The 19848-nt window shown below is 40.8% G+C and overlaps 1 protein-coding gene across 2 annotated transcripts; it reads right to left on the minus strand.

Annotated features, from left to right (window-relative positions):
• Positions 1-12911: 12911 nt before the first annotated feature.
• Positions 12912-19624, minus strand: LOC139538536 (ribosomal RNA processing protein 1 homolog B-like). 2 transcript variants are annotated; one of them, XM_071340687.1, is made up of 15 exons: positions 19404-19624; positions 18984-19066; positions 18794-18851; positions 18539-18624; positions 18332-18393; positions 18079-18208; positions 17745-17809; positions 17344-17570; positions 16949-17171; positions 16811-16830; positions 16565-16702; positions 14158-15629; positions 13723-13902; positions 13538-13604; positions 12912-13338 (listed from the first exon to the last, which is right to left on the minus strand). In XM_071340687.1, exons 1-15 carry the CDS (start codon positions 19531-19533, stop codon positions 13145-13147), a joined length of 3135 nt encoding a protein of 1044 aa, XP_071196788.1. In that variant the 5' UTR covers positions 19534-19624; the 3' UTR covers positions 12912-13144. The 2 variants fall into 2 exon arrangements, with proteins under 2 accessions (XP_071196788.1, XP_071196789.1); XM_071340688.1 differs by having other exon boundaries at positions 18061-18208; positions 19404-19580.
• Between the last annotated feature and the right edge of the window lie 224 nt (positions 19625-19848).

The following is a 19848-nucleotide window of genomic DNA, read 5'->3' on the forward strand; positions in this document are numbered from 1 at the left end:
TATTTCTGTGTGTGGCCTGGTATGGTTCTCAATCGTTGTCTCTGATTGAGAATCATACTTAGGTAGCCGGTTTTCTCACTATGGGTTGTGGGTAGTTATTTTCTGTGTCTGTGTTTCACCATACAGAACTGTTTTGATTGTTTGTTTGTGTTTTTGTTATTTTGTTCAGTGTTCAGTTGATTTATTAAAAATCTAATTATGGACACTTACCACGCTGCACATTGGTCCGATATTTCCTACTCCTCCTCAGACGAAGAGGAGAATTGTTACAATGTTAGAACGAACGTGAGCAACTATAAGCTTTCTCAGTGGCTAGTAGCTACTTGGCATTATAAATCATGTTTAGATATTTTCATCTATATTACTGGCTAACGCTGGGTAGTTCTGGCTGTGTGAAAAACTGATAGTGAATGTTTTGAAGCCAAGAATACTTGCTAGCTACAGAATTACTTGCACAATCACTGTCTTAGTCTTCATCATAGGGTCAGCAAGTTAGCAAAGGAGTGCAAAGAAAAGTAAGTAAGGTTCTTGGCAACTGCCGCACACGACCACTGGCAAATTAGTTAAGCTTTCAACTTAGATGTCTATAACTTCATCACGGTGATTAAGGGTCATGAAGGTGTGTTCCATGTGTTAAGACTTTGTTTGGTGCTATCATGATAGACAGAGAGGGAGAGAGAGAGGCCACAAACCAACAGGTAAGATAATGAGAAGTGCCTCGCCAAGCCCATAGAGTTCATAAACTGATGATCTGTCATAGTATGAATCAATCTGAATTATCATCTCTGATTAAATGATAGTCTAGAAGGTGTATTGATTTGATTTGATTTGGATCTCTTTTAGTCCCCATTTGGACTAATCTTCCAAGAGTCCTTAAACATTAAAATACAATTTATAATACAAACACATTTTCACATATAACACACTATTACAAACATACATAATATACTAACATAATGACCCAATAAATACTCAATCTAAAAAAGATTGATTCTTCATCTACTATAGTCCCACAACATTTCTATGTATTATATTTAAATAGTTTTAAAATAATGTTTAAATTTATATATTGAGAGATTTCTAGTTTGCTCAGTTAATTTATTCCATTTCTTTATTGCTCTAAATCAAAATGTTATTTTGCCTATTTCTCTTTTCTGTCTGGATAACGCATAGATGGTGGACAATCTATTCCTAGTATTTAATGAATGTCTGTCTCTTAACAACTGAATACCGTTGTGAATAGAACTTGGCCGTTTTAAATTATGTATATTATGAAATAAAATAAGCATGTTTTTTTCAATTATCTTGTCGATTGATGACCAACCAAGAACACTGCGCATGACTGCAACAGAAGAACCATATCTCCACCTTAAAACAATCCTTGCTGCTTTATTCTGTGCATTCTGCAGCCTCCTAACTTCACTTGATGATGCATTTCCCCAGACCACCGAACAGTAGATCACCTGACTCTCAATTAATGCTTGTGTTATTTGCTGAATAATTTTTCCTGGTAAATATTTAGCTATCCTTCTGATTATGCATGCTGTTTTAATAATTGTTTTACATAGATTAGTTATTTGAGACGACCATGATAAGCAGTTGTCTAGCTGCACTCCCAATAGTTTGGTTTCTGCCACTTCTTCAATTTGTACTCCTCCCATACTTAATTGTATCCCATGCTGTTTTGGCTTTTTCCTAGTTGAACAGACCAACATACAGTGGGGCAAAAAAGTGTTTAGTCAGCCACCAATTGTGCAAGTTCTCCCACTTAAAAAGATGAGAGAGGCCTGTAATTTTCATCATAGGTACACTTCAACTATGACAGACAAAATGAGAAAAGAAATCCAGAAAATCACATTGTAGGATTTTTAATGAATTTATTTACAAATTATGGTGGAAAATAAGTATTTGGTCAATAACAAAAGTTTATCTCAATACTTTGTTATATACCCTTTGTTGGCAATGACAGAGGTCAAACGTTTTCTGTAAGTCATCACAAGGTTTTCACACACTGTTGCTGGTATTTGGCCCATTCCTCCATGCAGATCTCCTCTAGAGCAGTGATGTTTTGGGGCTGTTGCTGGGCAACACAGACTTTCAACTCTCTCCAAAGATTTTCTATGGGGTTGAGATCTGGAGACTGGCTAGGCCACTCCAGGACCTTGAAATGCTTCTTACGAAGCCACTCCTTCGTTGCCCGGGCGGTGTGTTTGGGATCATTGTCATGCTGAAAGACCCAGCCACGTTTCATCTTCAATGCCCTTGCTGATGGAAGGAGGTTTTCACTCAAAATCTCATGATACATGGCCCCATTCATTCTTTCCTTTACACGGATCAGTCGTCCTGGTCCCTTTGCAGAAAAACAGCCCCAAAGCATGATGTTTCCACCCCCATGCTTCACAGTAGGTATGGTGTTCTTTGGATGCAACTCAGCATTCTTTGTCCTCCAAACACGACGAGTTGAGTTTTTACCAAAAAGTTCTATTTTGGTTTCATCTGACCATATGACATTCTCCCAATCTTCTTCTGGATCATCCAAATGCTCTCTAGCAAACATTCAGACGGTGCTGGACATGTACTGGCTTAAGCAGGGGGACACGTCTGGCACTGCAGGATTTGAGTCCCTGGTGGCGTAGTGTGTTACTGATTTGTAACTTTGGTCCCAGCTCTCTGCAGGTCATTCACTAGGTCCCCCCGTGTGGTTCTGGGATTTTTGCTCACCGTTCTTGTGATCATTTTGACCCCACGGGGTGAGATCTTGCGTGGAGCCCCAGATAGAGGGAGATTATCAGTGGTCTTGTATGTCTTCCATTTCCTAATAATTGCTCCCACAGTTGATTTCTTCAAACCAAGCTGCTTACCTATTGCAGATTCAGTCTTCCCAGCCTGGTGCAGGTCTACAATTTTGTTTCTGGTGTCCTTTGATAGCTCTTTGGTCTTGGCCATAGTGGAGTTTGGAGTGTGACTGTTTGAGGTTGTGGACAGGTGTCTTTTATACTGATAACAAGTTCAAACAGGTGCCATTAATACAGGTAACGAGTGGAGGACAGAGGAGCCTCTTAAAGAAGAAGTTACAGGTCTGTGAGAGCCAGAAATCTTGCTTGTTTGTAGGTGACCAAATACTTATTTTCCACCATAATTTGCAAATAAATTCATTAAAAATCCTACAATGTGATTTTCTGGATTGTTTTTCCTCATTTGTCTGTCATAGTTGAAGTGTACTACCTATGATGAAAATTACAGGCCTCTCTCATCTTTTTAAGTGGGAGAACTTGCACAATTGGTGGCTGACTAAATACTTTTTTGCCCCACTGTAACTTTGGTTTTCTTGGTGTTTAAAACAAGTTTGTTTTGGCAAACCCACTCCCTGATATTCTCCAAATCTCCTTGTAAAGCTTGCTGTACCTGTTGAACCGATTGTCTTGCTGCATAAATTGTAGTATCATCTGCAAATATAGTAGCTTGAGTTTCAACTAAGGCATAGAGAAGGTCGTTGGTATATATTAAATAAAGAAGTGGCCCAAGGAAGCTGCCCTGCGTTATTCCACAGTTTAACATATGAGGGGAAGAAAATGAACCATTGATATAGGTGGACTGTTTCCTGTCAGTTAGATATGACTGTACCCAATTCAATGCTACCTCCTTAAAACCATAATGCATTAATTTTGTCAAAATTATTTCATGATCCACTAAATCAAATGCTGCACTAAAATCTAAAAATAGTACACCCACAAACTTGCCATTATCCATAGCATTGAGCCACTGGTCAGTCATGTCAACCAATGCAGTGGTAGTGGAATGGTTTTTGCGATAAGCATGCTGATTGGCTGTAATCAGATTATTATTTTCCATGTACTCCCACATTTGTCTACTCACAATACCCTCCAATATCTTACTGAGTGTAGGGAGTAGACTAATTGGTCGACTATTGGCAGGAGTAATGGGTTCTTTGCAGTCTTTCGGAATAGGACACTTCATGCTAACTTCATGCAGGAGAGAAGCAGCTATGATGATACCCACAGACAGACAGGCAGGCAGAGAGAGGCCACAAACCAACAGGTACGAAAGTGAGAAGTGCCTCCCCAAGCTCATAGACTGATGATCTGTCATAGTGTGAATGAACCTGAATTATCATATATGATCTCTGATGAAATGATAGTAGCTTACATCTCAATGGTGTATTGCATGTGTTAACTTAATGCTGGAGAGAGGCAGCATGATGATATTTTATTTACTTTTTAACAGATTGGACTGTATCAGAGTAAGTGCCCCTCTGCAAGCCCCCCCACCCCCCAGACTTGTACATCTGTCCATTTTTAAGTTAAGACTTGTCAGTACCCTTTTCTCAAAGGTCATTTAAATACTTTTTTCTTTATTTCTTATCCGGGGCATGCCTCCAGACCACCGTAGCAAAATGTGTCCCCCCCAATGTCAGAGTCGCTCCTACCTCCCTGCTTGATTCAATGTGGGGAGGGCTGTCTGAAATTCAAAGACAGATCCTTGAAAGAGGCAGAATGAATGGTGTAACAAAATTAATCTAAGGTCGATCGATAAGCAACAGAAAGGGAATGAGTGTTCTCCGGATGCTGGAGACAGGTCTGTTCTGGCCCTGACACCTTCTGTTCCCCCACTCTCCTGGATTGTTACCAGGGCTGTTTTGATTACACCACTCAATGAAACAACATCTCTGCAACACATTTTAGTGGTTTTCTCTCTATCTCGCTCTGCACACACACTCTCCCTCTTTCTGTCACTTTCACTGTCACTCTCTCATACAATGTGTTGCACAAACACTTTGTCACACATTGTCAGGGCCTTGCACAGACCTTTAGGGGCATGTGCTAAAATAAATGTTTTAAAGAGCACCGATCACCGCCCCCCCAAAGAAATCATGCATCAAGGGTCACAGACTCGTTGAGTAATTATTACAAGAGGAGAATGCAAAATCTGATGAGTAAAGTATTTTGATAACAAAAGCCAACACAATTCCAGTCAAAATAGAATATTGTAAGAAATACTGTAGCCTACCATTACTATAGTATATTTACTATTACTATAGGCTACTATTACTATAGGCTACAGAAATAAACTGTGTTTTACACCTGCATTTGGAGGTGGATTAATTCATGTTAGCAGCCAATATCAACTAGGGATATATCATGTCACTTCTCTGGAGTCCAGAGCAAGCAAAATAATGAGCTTACTTGTAGAGTAGGTTGCAGGATCAGATAGAAAGCATGTTCTGTCTGCAATGAGCCATCACTATGGAGAGCAGCCTGCCTGCAGAGTGCTCGTTGCCAGCCTGGTAACCCTGTTCTTCCTCACAAATATCGTAATAAATTTGCCAGAAAATTGTTACATCTTCATCCCATAATATTGAAGGCAATGTTACAGCTGCTTATCTTTAGACATAGACAGTAGCCATCCAAACCAGGCCTATCTGAAATATGAAAATTATCAATCAAATCGCCAGGTAGCCATATTGTTCTGGAAAATATGAGTCAGTAGTAGATTGCTAGTGTATTTTATATGGATGATAAATGTAGGCCTCCTCTGTTTTTGCCAGGCAAAATTGGAGGAAATGAAACAAGTTATTTCTGGTCATTAATCAAGACTTGCAACTTTTTGGTTCTGAAGCATAGATGAGAATTTTATGACTTGCCGTAAGGGTTCAGAATAATGACAAAACAATAATACAAAACAATTTGGGGAGAAATTATACCTCCACCGAAAAGGGCACTTTGGAGACTGGAAGGGGAATGTGCTCCGCACAGGTAGAGCCCCATCTGTGCACGTGCTTGTACACCGTGACACTGAGGGTGTTCTATTAACCTGAGCTGTGGTGCACCGGTCTATGGCCCGTGACGTGAACAGGCAAAAGCAGTGAGGGAAGAGAGCCCTTCTGAAATTTAACAGTAATCTGCACCGCTCTGTAATTTTATAACACACTGTAAAGGGGTTAGTTACCCTTACGTAAATAACACATGATTTCACATGTAAAATGTCCACGTTTTGTACATGTAACATTTTATTTCACATGTGAAATAATGTGGTTTTGGAACACTTTACATCTGATGATATATCACATGAAGTTTCACGTGGCTATTCTTCTGATAACATTTCACAGGTAATTCCCTACAAAAAAATAAGTAATTAAGATATCCCCGGAATGTCACGCAGTCAGTGTTTTCAACTTACATATTTGACACAGGATTACATTGTGTATGTTCATTTATACAGTAATTTTTATTCAACATGTCCTCACCTGGGATTTGGACTCACAACCTCTTGGTTCAACGGAATTACAAACGCCACCATGTCTGTGTCAATAACTCATTTCACCTCTATTTCTACACTTTGGACCACTAGAAAAACGATTATATTTATCGTAGTGATTCAGGAGTAACATTAAAACAGAGTACCAACCAACCTTAGACAACTATACAGAAACTCCTCAAATTGCTGAAATAAGTCAATTACATCAATGATGAGAGAATAGTCAGTTTAACTGAAATACCAGTGCAGATGGCACTCTTTTGTGGATAGATGAATTATAGATCATTAATCTGTATGGGACTTCTGAGAATGCTAGACTTCATGGCACAGCAGAAAGATCGGCGTACCCCAAATCCAGCGGTTGTGGGTTTAAATCCCAGGTGGGGTCATAATGAAAGTCATCACTAAGTGATCATGTCAAATGTAATCATATTGATTTGAAGATGTTTACACTATTTTAACTGTACAGCATACCACTTACCTTATTAAAACCCCCAAATCATTTATTTACTTCCCTTACAAAAAACATTAAATGTGTAGTGTCACATGTGAAAATCACATTTATCACATGTGAAATACTTTAGCTGTTTTTACACGTTGAGCTGAAAACAAAAAGAGACACGTGAAAACAAAAGACACGTGAGGTCAGTTATTCACATGTGAAAATCTAATTTGCAGTTTTACATGTGAAAAACTTTTAGATGCTGTAGTTTCTTTATGGTATTACATGTTTAAATGTAGCATCCCGATTTTGTCACATTACATGAGATTATGTTTTCAAATGTGTCGTTTTATGTTATCACATGTTTCTTTTATATATTGTCACGTTATCACATTAATGTCACGTGATCACGTGAAATTCATGTGGTTGTTCCATAAGGGTACTGTGAATTTGACAGCAGCTTCCAGGAAACTCATCGCAAGTAAACTTCTGTGATTTATATTACAGTACACCTATTGTAATATAAATACGGTATCAAAGCAAGTACTGTGTAATGACACAGTACAATACCGTAAAATGTACTGTATTATACTGTAAAAAAGTCAATGCAACCGTTATCGGAATGAATGAATGGATGAAATTCATTGAGGGGAGGGGGTTTGTATTTCACAGTATTTTACTGTAATTAAAAGGGGTTGGTGCAAGCAGGTTGGCTGCTAGGTGTTTACACATTACAGTATATTAATGAATATTTGGTGTTTTATATCACTTGCACTTCCAGAGGCCTAAACAAAGGCTTCCAAACTGGCAGCGATTACAGGGAAAAACAGACCAAAAGGACATGGCAAAATGCTCAACCATTTAAGGTTTACGACTTGCTGCCCCCTATTCAAAATTGATACAGCATTCTCACTCACAGGTGCAACAAATACAGCCTCTTATAAGGTACACCTCAAAATATGTTAAATGCCATGCACCCACTAGCGGTCAAAAGGTTATTGGTGCTCTAAAGATACAGTACTGTATCTTGTGGCGTGGAATTACAGTACCAATTCGAATACAACAATTCTCTTCCCACCCACAACATTTTCCCACAATGCACCATAATTTACAGTATGTTGCATTAAAACATTCCAGAGTATTTTACTGTCAATAATACCCCAAATTGCCGTATAATTTACAATTTTCAGTTACAGTGCATGGTGCATTATCCAGAAACATACATATATTTTTCATAAAACATATGTTAGAATTTCCAAACATGTTTTCATTGGGAAGACAGATAAAGCGTTTTTATCAAAAGCAATCACTTTTGCATGTGAAAAAAATTGAATCCTACACTCTTACACGGAACCCATGCGCGTGCATACATTTATTTTGTCCCCCTACACCAAACGCGATCATGACACGCAGGTTAAAATATCACAACAAACTCTGAACCAATGACATTAATTTGGGGACAAGTCGAAAAGCATTAAACATGTATGGCAATTTAGCTAGTTAGCTTGCACTTGCTAGCTAATTTGTCCTATTTAGCTAGCTTGCTGTTGCTAGATAATTTGTCCTGGGATATAAACATTGAGTTGTTATTTTACCTGAAATGCACAAGGTCTTCTACTCCGACAATTAATCCACACATAAAACGGCCAACCGAATCGTTTCTAGTCATCTCCTCCTTCCAGGCTTTTTCATCTTTGAACTTATATGGTGATTGGCATCTACACTTTTACCACGACAAACGGCAAAACATTTCGTCTTTCAATCACCCAGGTGGGTACCTGCTTCTATAAACCAATGAGGAGATGGGAGAGGCAGGACTTTCAGCGCGATCTGCGTCAGAAATAGAGAGGAGTTCTATTTTAGCCCTTGGCATCGCAGACGCTTGTTGGCGCGCGCGAGCAGTGTGGGTGCAATAATTGAATGACATGGATTTCTAAATTTATTTTGCGATGCTCGCGTGTCCGGTCTGGTCAGCATGTTAGAAAAAAAGTTACTATCAGAACCTAAAAGGTTTCTTAGGTTGTCCCCATAAGACAGGGGTAGACAACTAGATTCAGCCGCAAGCCAATTTTTGTTGGAGTGGATGGTCGGGAGGATGGAACAGAATTATAATAATTTGTACACTGCAAATTGACCACAACTAAGCCCAAAAAGAGATTGTATATGAAAATAACAATTTCATACCTTTATAACATTGAGACACGATCCCGTATGTCTCTTTTTTTATTCATGGATATTCTTGGGAACAGATTTCTAAATTAAACAAATTTTTTGCTGAATTCCTAGTGATTTTACAGTCTTTTTTGACGAAACATTTTTTTTGCTGAATAAAAAAAACTTTGGGGGGCCAAAAGAAATCACTTGCGGGCCTGTTGCCGACCCCTGCCATAGGATAACCCTTGTTGGTTCCAGGTAGAACCCCTTTGGTTCCAAGAAGAACTGTTTTGGGTTCCATGTAGAACTACATGTAGAACTACATGGAACCCAAAATGGTTCTACCTGGAACCAACCAGGGTTTTTGCCTGGAACAAAAAAGGGTTATCCATTAGTGACAGCCAAAGAACCTTTTGTAACCCTTTTTTCTAAGAGTGTCCTCATCACTACATGCGCTTAATCTAACCTAGGCTACAGTTCCAAAACAAATGTAATCACTTTTCACCCAGTGCAAACAGATAATTGAATCCCCTCATTGGTCAACGGTAACACCCCACACGACCATTTACCTCTGTAGTCTGGTCTCCTTCACCACCAGCAGTTACCATACCCGGTCTGCTAGGTGGTTGCTACTTAAAGTCCCCAGGACATTCCCAGTATTATGCAAGACTGTCTTCTCTTCTTGTGCACCAGAGGCATGGAATATTCTATAATCCATGCTTCATCTAGATATGTTAGTGCCACTGAATTAATTTAAAATATTGATGGGAGACTGTTACTGAGTGTGCATTTTTTAGGCTGGATCATGTTGTATGTTTTAATTATGTAATGTATTGATTGTTGCTGCCTTCTTGGCCAGGTCTCCCTTGAAAAAGAGACTCTGGTTCTCAATGGGCTTTTCCTGGTTAAATAAAAAAATAACAATTTAACATTTTCCCCAACCAAAGCTGTAACGGTATTTTAGGACATACAGGCAAACTGAGTGGATTTTAAAGTGGGACACAACACCTACTCAGCTTTGAAGTAGACCTGACCAAATAGGTTGATTTGTTTCAACAAGGATGAATAATAACATAGGCCTAATTCAAATTCCTCAGAGCCCATTGGGTAATTTCTCTTCAGATCCCTCAATCAGTTACAGCTGCAGTGCCTGTGGGGCACATAGCAGCTGTGAATCACAAATAAAATAAAATACTTATTCAACATTCAATATGAGGTATGGATGCAGCAGGTATCCACTAACCAGCCCCTGACAGATTGTGTCTTTTGGTTTTAACATCCATTTAACGGCAACCATGTTTCATCTCTTACCTTGAACAATGGAGAAAGACAAAAAGGCAAACAGCAGCACTCCAATGGAAACACATACACGTTCTGTGGTCATCTTTATAAAGAAAGTCCTGTGTGGCAGATTGAATGATACAATTCAGTAGTTGAATGAATGCAGAGCCTTACTGAATAAAAATGATAAATAAGGATATAAGACTCTGTATGAAGGACGTGACTATATAGCATAGAAGCAAAAACAATAACACTGCCAATATTGTAATTCAGTGGTCTACTACATAACCTCAAATGAATAAATAGCAAGCAACACGTGCGAAACAAGACAACTAAGACCTACCTATCAATGCGCTGAGAACTGTTCAAATATCTAAAATGTACAATTATTCAATTGCGGTTTAAATTATCTGTAATAACGTCGTTATTAGCCTACCTCAATTATTTTAAATCTTCATGGGTTGTGCGCATTGTCCTGGTACGATTAGAAAACCTACACAACCGCAGGTGGATTACACAAACACATGTATTTGAAGTGAGAGACAACATAGCGATATTAACGTTAGTAGTCAAAGAACATTACTTCTGTTTCTTTGTAATATTTTCCGAAATTGAAGCGCTGCGATGGATAAAGGGATAAAGCGTCTAGACCCGAAATGCATCCGTATAAACCCAATTTGAAACAAAGTTACATCTTCCGTTGCTGCTGAGCACACCGTGGTTTGCCGCACGAATTTAACTGATGCGTTTTAGCTGGTTCTCCTCAAAGTGCCTCTGCTTACGACTGAAATAATATTATCTACTTAAGACAATACCACCAAATGGCGGGAAGTTTTTGAAAATAAATCAGATAATCAAAATCATGTAGCCAACTGTATTGCGCGTTAAATTCTTCATTATCATTCCCATACAATTAACACATTTTTTTTTTGCACAACAAAAAAACAAATGTAATGCTGTCATCACGTGCAGCAAATGGAGTAACTGTAGAATGAAGCATGTCCACACACAAAGAGATGGAAGAAAGAATGACAAATAAGTGGCAGAGCGAGAGAAGATGAGAAATACCAATAATAGTGTAACTTGAAGAAACCGACAGTAGATATTCCAACTGAAAATTTGGAGGAACAGAGGGCAAATGTAATGTTCCACTATCATGCAAATGACCACATTGAACTATTCACTAGAAACATTAGATTATCTATTAGTGTAGCATAGGTAATGAGGTCAATTAAAATGAGAGCTCAGATACATTGCAACATCTTTTAGTTCTTGTGGCCTTTCATTTTAGGCAGACTGTGAATCCATTGTACATGATGTTCTCAAGACTGTGCATAGCAAAGTATAGTACAACGAATTCCCTATAGGATACATCAGTGTGTGTGTGTCTACAACATTGCCATGTGTCTTTTGCCATCCATTGATCTTACAGAATTGCAAGCTAACCTAACCTACAGTAATTGGTTTGGATGAGTGGGTATTCACTGGATTTGAAAACATAAGTGGACTGTATAAATTGTAAGCACATTCAATTCAGTTCTAATTTCAGACAAATTCCCCACTAGACCACATTGGTCAAAATTGCTTTGAATTTGAGGCCTATATTTTTGTCTGACATTAACATTTGGAGCTCTTAGTGAAAGGACAATCCTGTCCATCAAACTCCAACACTTTTTCACCAGAAACATTATGTCTGTCTTGGTATTTTCCAGAGGATTGGGCCTTATCTGTACTTCTCCCTCTCGTTTCCCCATATCCCAGTACAGCACAGGAGGTTGGTAGCACCTTAATTGGGGGTAATGGGTGAAGCAGAATGGATTCAAATACATGGTTTACATGTATTTGATGCAATTCCATTTGTGCCAGCAAACTGGCAATCCTTGATTATGGCAAACACATTTTGAAGGAAAATAAATGGGCAGAATTTATATGTTTGTTTTATTCAATAAAAACAAACTAGTGGCATCCAGGAAAATAGTTGCATTTTTTGTGGGGGGGGTGACAATGGTTTCTGTGAGGATTACAGTTTAACCCTGGGGTGTGTTTAACCCCAAGCCACCCTATTGTTTCTTCCCTGTAAGGTCTGCCTTCTTCTCCCTCTCAGCATTTGGCTGAGGCACATCTAATGCCATGCTTAATACAGTATTACAATTCTGACTGGGCAAATCACAGCAATAAACCTTTCAGTTTGTGCTAAAAACAGGATTTGGCCATGGGCTGTTGAATTGACTTTCAACTCAGAGACAAAAATGGATATGAGGCAGCTGTTATTTGTTCAGAATCTTTTAGCTGAATATTTAATACTATTCAACCTGTTTCATCAGTTCGAGTTGAATATTGTAGAACGGATCATCGATTTCCTGACGAAAAGAACCTAGACAGAGCCTACAAGAGAAGGCGGAACAGCCTGGCTGGTCCCTACAATCCCCTAACCAGTACATGTTGTTCAACCCTTCTCTATATCGTGGACATACATTCTTACCACAGCAATTCTTGGTACAGTGGTACACCGTCTGACCTACATCATTGTATAAATCAACTCTTCTCCACTTATGGTTTATATTCCACATCCCTGTCTGTCAATCCAAACGTTCTGCTTGGCAATCAAACTTCAATCCAAATTGACAGATTGATAGCCTAGGTGTCTAGTCCATTTCTGATTTACCCAACTTGTCATGTCTTGCAAACAGCCAAAACATTTCTTGCAGAAGTCTATGAATAATCGAGTTGAGCTGCTCACCGAGTCAGACATGTTCACTAAAAGGAGGGAGTGGTCTTTATTTGAACACTTGCTCACCCACAGAACAGCAAAAAAAACATAGAAAATTAGAAATAATTCCACAAACAAAATAAGTGTATATCAATATCGCCCCAACGGAGGAATAACAGATTCTGTGGTCATTCAGTTCATGATTATATTTTCCTAGTGGACAAACAGTGGGGTGGGACTGAGGGGGGAAATGTCCTCAGTCTCACCAGTCTCCTCACTGACTAGAAAAAGTTAGCAGCGGTAGGGCATTTGGGGGTGGCTTTCGGGGTGCTCTTGGTCTTCTTCTTGGTGCTGTTGGTAAGAGAGGCCACTGGGGACTTCAGCACTCCGAACAGGGGTTTCTGCTGGGGGTCAAATGGCACTCTGGACGACCCCTCTGGACTCACCAGCAGGCTGCGATCGGTCTTCCTAAATTCTGGGAATCATAAACGGGCAAAAACAAATAGGAAACTCTCCTCAAAACTATGGAACATTGAACTGTAAATAAATGAGGACACAGAAGCTAGATTATCAATGAATCATTGAACACGGGACAACAAAGTATATACATAGGAAAATAATAGAGGTCTTGTCCGTTGTATGAGTAAATAAGGTGCTATCCAGCCTCCTCATACCTGCAGTTTTGTTTTTGTTAAGTCTGAAGGTAACCTTCTTGGATTCAGATTTTGGAGTCGGACACTTCTGTGAAAGAAAATGATGAAATGGGATTACACATTTGTGAACAGACGTTAACAAGGACAGATGGTGATGAAGTAACTGTAATAATAGGCATCTTCTGTGTTGAACCAGTGTTTAGTACCTTCTTGCTGGACAACGATGTGCTGGGGCTTCCCTTGGCTCTCTTGAAGAAGATGGGTGTAGGGATGGTGGCATGGCTCTGGAACGTAATGAAGTCAGACTCCTCCCCTCCCTTAGCCTTCTTGGGCATCATCTTTTTTGTTTTCTTGGCGTTCACCGGTGTGGACGGCTCTTCGCTGTCCTGAGGAGAGGATGAAACAAAAAGCAATTTAACAATAGTCCAAACAAATTTATAAACGAGAAACCTGTTCAATGGCTACAAGCACATAGCTAACTAGGTCACATCTGCTACACTTAAGCAAAATTAAAAGGTTATGCATTTAGGAACTAACTTTCAAACATTTGCATATTTGATTGAGGGGGACATCCATCAAATGTGGTAGGCTGATTCAACCTGGGCCTAGGAAGTGAAGTCAAATGTGAACTTAAAACTCACGTTGACTCTAGCAGCCTCTGCCTCAGCCTCCAGCTCCTCAGCCTCGACCTCTATCACTACCAGGATCTTCCTCTTCTTCACGGGAGTCTCCAGGTCAACCTTTGTGGGCTGCTCCTCTGCAATGCTCTCCTCCACTGCCGTGGTGTCTGGTTCCTGCTCCTCAGATACTAGTGCTGCCTTCTTTTTCTTCTTCTTGAGGGGAGCTGGTGTGGAAACCTCTACCAGCTCCGCCTCAGCGTCTACAAGTGTACGGTTTGAGTCTGCCACAGTCTTTGTTTTACCCTCGGCCTCTACGCTCTGTTCTTCAGCCATCTTCTTTTTCAGCACGGTTGGTGTAGCGACTTCTGCTGGCACTGTCTCAGCGACTACAAGTAGGACGTCCGCTTCAGTTTCTGGCTGCATTTCACCCTCGACCTCCACACTCTCCTCTTCAGACTTGGCAGCCTTAAGTTTCTTCTTTTTCAGGGAAGTGGTGGCGATGCGGACGTCAGCTGGAGGCTCCTCAGCTGGAGTGGCCAGTGGTTTAGGGCCTGCTGGTGTCATGTCTACCGGTGCTGAGTCTGTTTCAGCGACCTCTTCCTTTGTGCTCTCAGCACTCTGTTCAGCCTTCTTCCTCCTATTCTTCTTTAGTGGGGTGGCCATGATCTCTTCTACAGCATCTAGCTTCGTCTCAACCTCCTCTACGGTTGTCTGTTCCTCAGGGTCCTGCTTGGTGCTCTTCCTCCTGCCCTTCCTCTTGGTTGTGCTGGTAGTAGCAGTCTCAGGGGCGCTCTCTGGCTCTGTAGCCCCCTCTGCAGCCTCTCCGTCCTGGGTAGCTGGAGCAGGCTGGTCTTCTGTCTCCGTGGCTTTCACACTAGCCTCCGGCACATCTGTATTAGTCTCTGGTTCTGCTACCGCTTTCTTCTCCTCCTGTACAGGCATTTTAGACTTCTTGGTCTTCTTTTTCTTCTTGGATGACGTGCTGTCTGGTACTGGTGTCTCGGATTGGGTCTTCTGTCCAATCTCCATGACAGATGATAGGCTCCCCACCACTATATCCTGTGGAGTTTCTGATTGATACTCTGTCTCCATGGCAGTTACCTCTGAGGGAGTATCAGTGACCTTCATAGGAGAGGCGTCCTCCTCCAGGACAGCCTCTTGCTTCTCCCCAACATCGGTGCGCTCGGCTGGGGTAGATGTTTTCTTCTTTACCCCCACCTCTACAGAGTCTATTGGGGTAGAGAGCTCAGTCTTTGCTTCTGTAGGTGCTGCCTTCATAGCGTCTGTCGTTTCGCTCTCCGTTGTAGGAGGAGTTGTGTCCGCCTCAGCCTTCACTTCCGACTCCTCCGCCACCCGGTTCTGCTCGTCACTCTTCACTTCTCCCATGCTCCTCTTCTTCCGCGTGGTGGTGTCACCGGGTGTCTTTGCTGGTTTGCTCTTGTCCGATGCTGCACGCTGGCCTGACTTCCCTGGTTTTGAGTCGTTTTTCTTGCCTGAAGTAGAAAATATGGACATAGCAATGATGTAAGAACAACACTGAACAAAAATATGAACACAACATGTAAAGTGTTGGTTCCATGTTTCATGAGCTGAAATAAAAGAGCCCAGAAATGTTCCATACGCACAAATCCTTATTTCGCTCAGATTTTGTGCACAAATGTGTTTACATCCCTGTTAGTGAGCATTTCTCCTTTGCCAAGAGAATACATCCACCTGACAGGTGTGACATATCAATAAGCTGATTAAACAGCATGATCATTACACAGGTGCATCTTGTGCTGGAACAATAAAAAGACACTAAAATGTGCAGTTTTGTCACAACGCAACAGATGTCTCAAATTGAGGGAGCATGCAATTGAAATGCTGACAGCAGGAATGTCCACCAAAGCTGTTGTCAGATAATTTAATGTTCATTTCTTTACCATAAGCCACCTCCCAATATAATTTTTGAGAATTTGTCAGTATGTCCAGCCGGCCTCACAACCACGTGTAACCACGCCAGCCCAGGACCTCCACATCCAGCTTCTTTACCTGCGGGATCCTCTAAGACCAGCCATCCGGACAGCTGATGAAACTGAGGAGTATTTAGGTCTGTAATAAAGCCCTTTTGTCTGAAAAACTAATTCTGACTGGCTGGGCCTGGCTCCAAGTGGGTGGGCCCATCCCAGGCCCACCCATGGCTACACCCCTGCCCATTCATGTGAAATCCATAGATTAGTGCCTAATTTATTTATTTCAATTGACTGATTTCCTTAAATGAACGGTAACTCAGTAAAATCGTTGAAATTGTTACGTTCATATTTTTGTTCAGTGTACATTCAATACTGAAAAAATATATAAATAAACAAAGACGCTTAATATCTATGGCAATCACGGTAACAAAGACTTAAGGTGAAAGGTTAGTGTATAAATAGTGAGTTTGAGGTACCTTTACGTTTCTTGGCTGGTGAGCTCTCTTCCTCCTCCAGGGCTCTTCCCCTCTTCATCCTCTTTCTGCTGCCAAACATTTCATCGTCATCCTCATCCGTTGACACTTCCTCTGGGTACTCGTCCTGTGGGAAGACTCCTGAGAGAGCGAGAGGAAGACAAAAGGAAAAGAGCGACGTCAGCTTCTTTGCACATCTATAATAGGGATACTCTGTGATTGAATAGTTATGACCATAAGGATTCCTACCGTCACTGAGGTCCCGGAGACTGCAGGGGAACAAAACCGAAAAATAAGACTGCCAGTCAGAATACACAAGCTGAACCAATTCCTCTTAATCTGAGTTCATTTCAAGCTATTCTAAGGTAAGTGTGTGCGTTTACTTACGTCTTGATGACTTTGTAGAGTCTCTGTCTGTTGTGGCTGGGGGTGTTGCTACGGCTGGCTAGCCCAAACAACCTGTCCGCCAGGGCAGAGTAGTCAAATTGGAGAACAGGTCCGATCCCCCCGTCATCTGGTATCTCAGACCCTGAATCACTCTCCAGATGGAGCATTTCATCATCTTCTTCATCCTCCAGACTATCTTCATCTTCCTCAGTTGATACGGTGCCTAAAACCACAAAGGGAAGAGAGGACAAGACTTACAATTTTTTTTGAATATCTGGACATTTTTAATTAGAGGCCTTGTATCATTAATAAGACAATTCCGTATATTGCAATGTAGACTTGTGGAAGTCAAGCTAATTTCTCTACCAGTTAGTCCTCAGAATTTCAATGCCTACAGTTGGTCTGCTTTCCAATGGTTTTCATGGGGGATTTCTTTGCAGCTTTTTTGCCCTTGGGAGGCTCCTTTTTCTCTTCCTCCTCTTCAGAAGCCTGTCCCGAGTCAGACTCCTCAGACCCTCCACCTGTAGCATTCACCTCCTTCAGCAGGTCTTCAATGGCGAAGGGAGCCTGGTCCACGATGGCACTGAAGATGCTGCCGCAAATAGCCTTGAGCAGGATCCGACTGGGACAAAGGAAACAAGGGGAAGAGAAAAAGAGAAGGGGAATGCGTAGAGTGGGTTAAAACAACAGTCAAAGGGTGATGGCCATTCATTTGAAGAGGGTCATATATAAAGACAGTGGTATTACTCAAGTGGCTGTTGTCAACCCTCGCACAAAAGTTCGCTGTAAAACTCACTCTTTGGTTTTGGATGCTGTTTTGCAGAACGGGTCGATAAACGTCAGGTTCTGAGCCGCTGTGAGCTGCAATCACAACCAAAGCCCTAAATCATTAAACTGTGGTGGAACCAATCTCAGCATGGAACTAGCTCACACACACAATATGAATTCCTAAAACCCAAACAAACCCCAACCATTATTATAACAGCCATATCGGTATCATACTTTAGTAATACCACGTCTCTACCTTCATAAGCTGATTTATTGATCGATTTATTACCTCACAATTATATTCCTAATTTTAGCAGCAAAACTAAATCTCGATCAGCACTTACAGTAACCATAGGTTATACCTCAGCTGAGCCAACTGCAGCCAGCTCTGTCATGTAGAGGTCCAGTATGTGAAACTGCAACCCGCAAGGGGCTCCGCTGGTGCTGTGGAGGACCTGAGCAGTCAGGAGCTCCAAAAACCTGGTCACCACACTGTAGAAAGACAAAAACAAGTTAGTTGAACATCACAGGGAGGATGCGTGCAAAAGGGCTTAAAGGGACATTATAGTTCAAAATCGTAGTTTATCAGATGTTTAGGGTCAAAGAATCACCCACCTGGTCTCCCATTCTTTCCTCTTCATCATTTCAAAAGAGTTCCTGAACACGAAACGAACCAGCTGTCACAGAGAAAGACAAAGAGAGACAGGTAACGATGTCATTTCTTCATGTCCAAATTATTTTCACAGTTTATTCTCCAACTATATGCAATGATTTATTGGGTAAGGAGAAGCTGATAAGATTTTAATGGATGAATATACTGACCTGGAAAAACTTATCCATGCGAAGCCTGTCAATGCCAGTCCATTCTCTTTTGATGGTCTGCAGGAAAGTCCCCAGAAACAAAAACACTACAAAGGGGATTAGAGAGTCAATGAAAAAAATAAACAATTCTCAAATTGGAGTACACTTGACAGACACTGTACAGAAATTCTCCGAAAAATTGTTCACAGACCCATAGGAAATATTTAAAAAATGACAATAATGAATACATGGTAGCTTCTTTTTATGAAGACTTACTACTCTGGACGTTCTGAAAGCTATGCATCAGGCCAGATATCTGATTCGACAACTCCTCCTGTAGGTAAAATTCCTATTAATGAATCTTCTCTTGGACCCACAAATTGTCAAACTTGCGTATCAACTCTAATGGTTAAACCTTTTTACATGAATTCACATAAGTTGGGTCACAGCGTGACACTGACGTTACCTGAAGAAGTGGCTTGTCCTGCATCCACAGGCAATAAAAGAGGCCCTTCCATAGTTTAAGTAACTCGTCGCCTGTGAAACCACCTAGAAAAAAGGCAATCGGTGAAACTGGATAAATTACTAACGTTACTATAAAAGGAAGTTGGCAACTTTGTAGGTCGCATCGTTACTGGGCTTGTGCGACTTTTCTTTAATGTGTTCTACATCTTAAGACCTTTTACATAATTGTTTGTGCTAATGACAAGTTAACTATTGTATTGTTAAACCGTGAAATTCCGATCTTTTAACAAGCACAAACGAATCAAAGGGTTAGAAAACTAGCAATACGAAGAGATGAGGCGGACATGCTGCGTATCCCTTCCACCGTTATGTTAAAAGAGAAGTGCGTGGTCCAATTTCCCGGTAAACCCGTTAGCCTTACCGTTGATTTTCTGTGACCTAACACTGATATACTTTCTTAGCTTCTTGATGGCCTTTGTCCGCATGGGCTTCTCGTTAGATGCCAATCTTTGAGCGAACTGGATCTCTGCTTCTTGTTGTATTGGCGCCATGTTCCCACTAATTCATGTGGAAACACATTTCCCTGAGCTTTTCGCATGCGTTTTACCTCGTCGCAGGATGATGACTTCACACTTAAAATATATGGCCGCTATTCTGCATTTCATCACAGGGCGGCAATGTTCACTCAACTTTGACTCGTCATTTTTACCCTGGCAGAGTCCATGGAGGCTATTTATAATCACACCCATTCTTTTAATACTGAGAGAATTCCTCAGTGACATGCAAATCCCAGAACAGTAATTATGAGATAGACACTTAGGCTACTATAGAAACATCTTTATAATTGAAATAGACTGAACAAAAAC

The sequence above is a fragment of the Salvelinus alpinus genome, chromosome 14, assembly GCF_045679555.1.
Source record: "Salvelinus alpinus chromosome 14, SLU_Salpinus.1, whole genome shotgun sequence".
In the NCBI taxonomy this organism is placed as follows: Eukaryota; Metazoa; Chordata; class Actinopteri; order Salmoniformes; family Salmonidae; genus Salvelinus; species Salvelinus alpinus.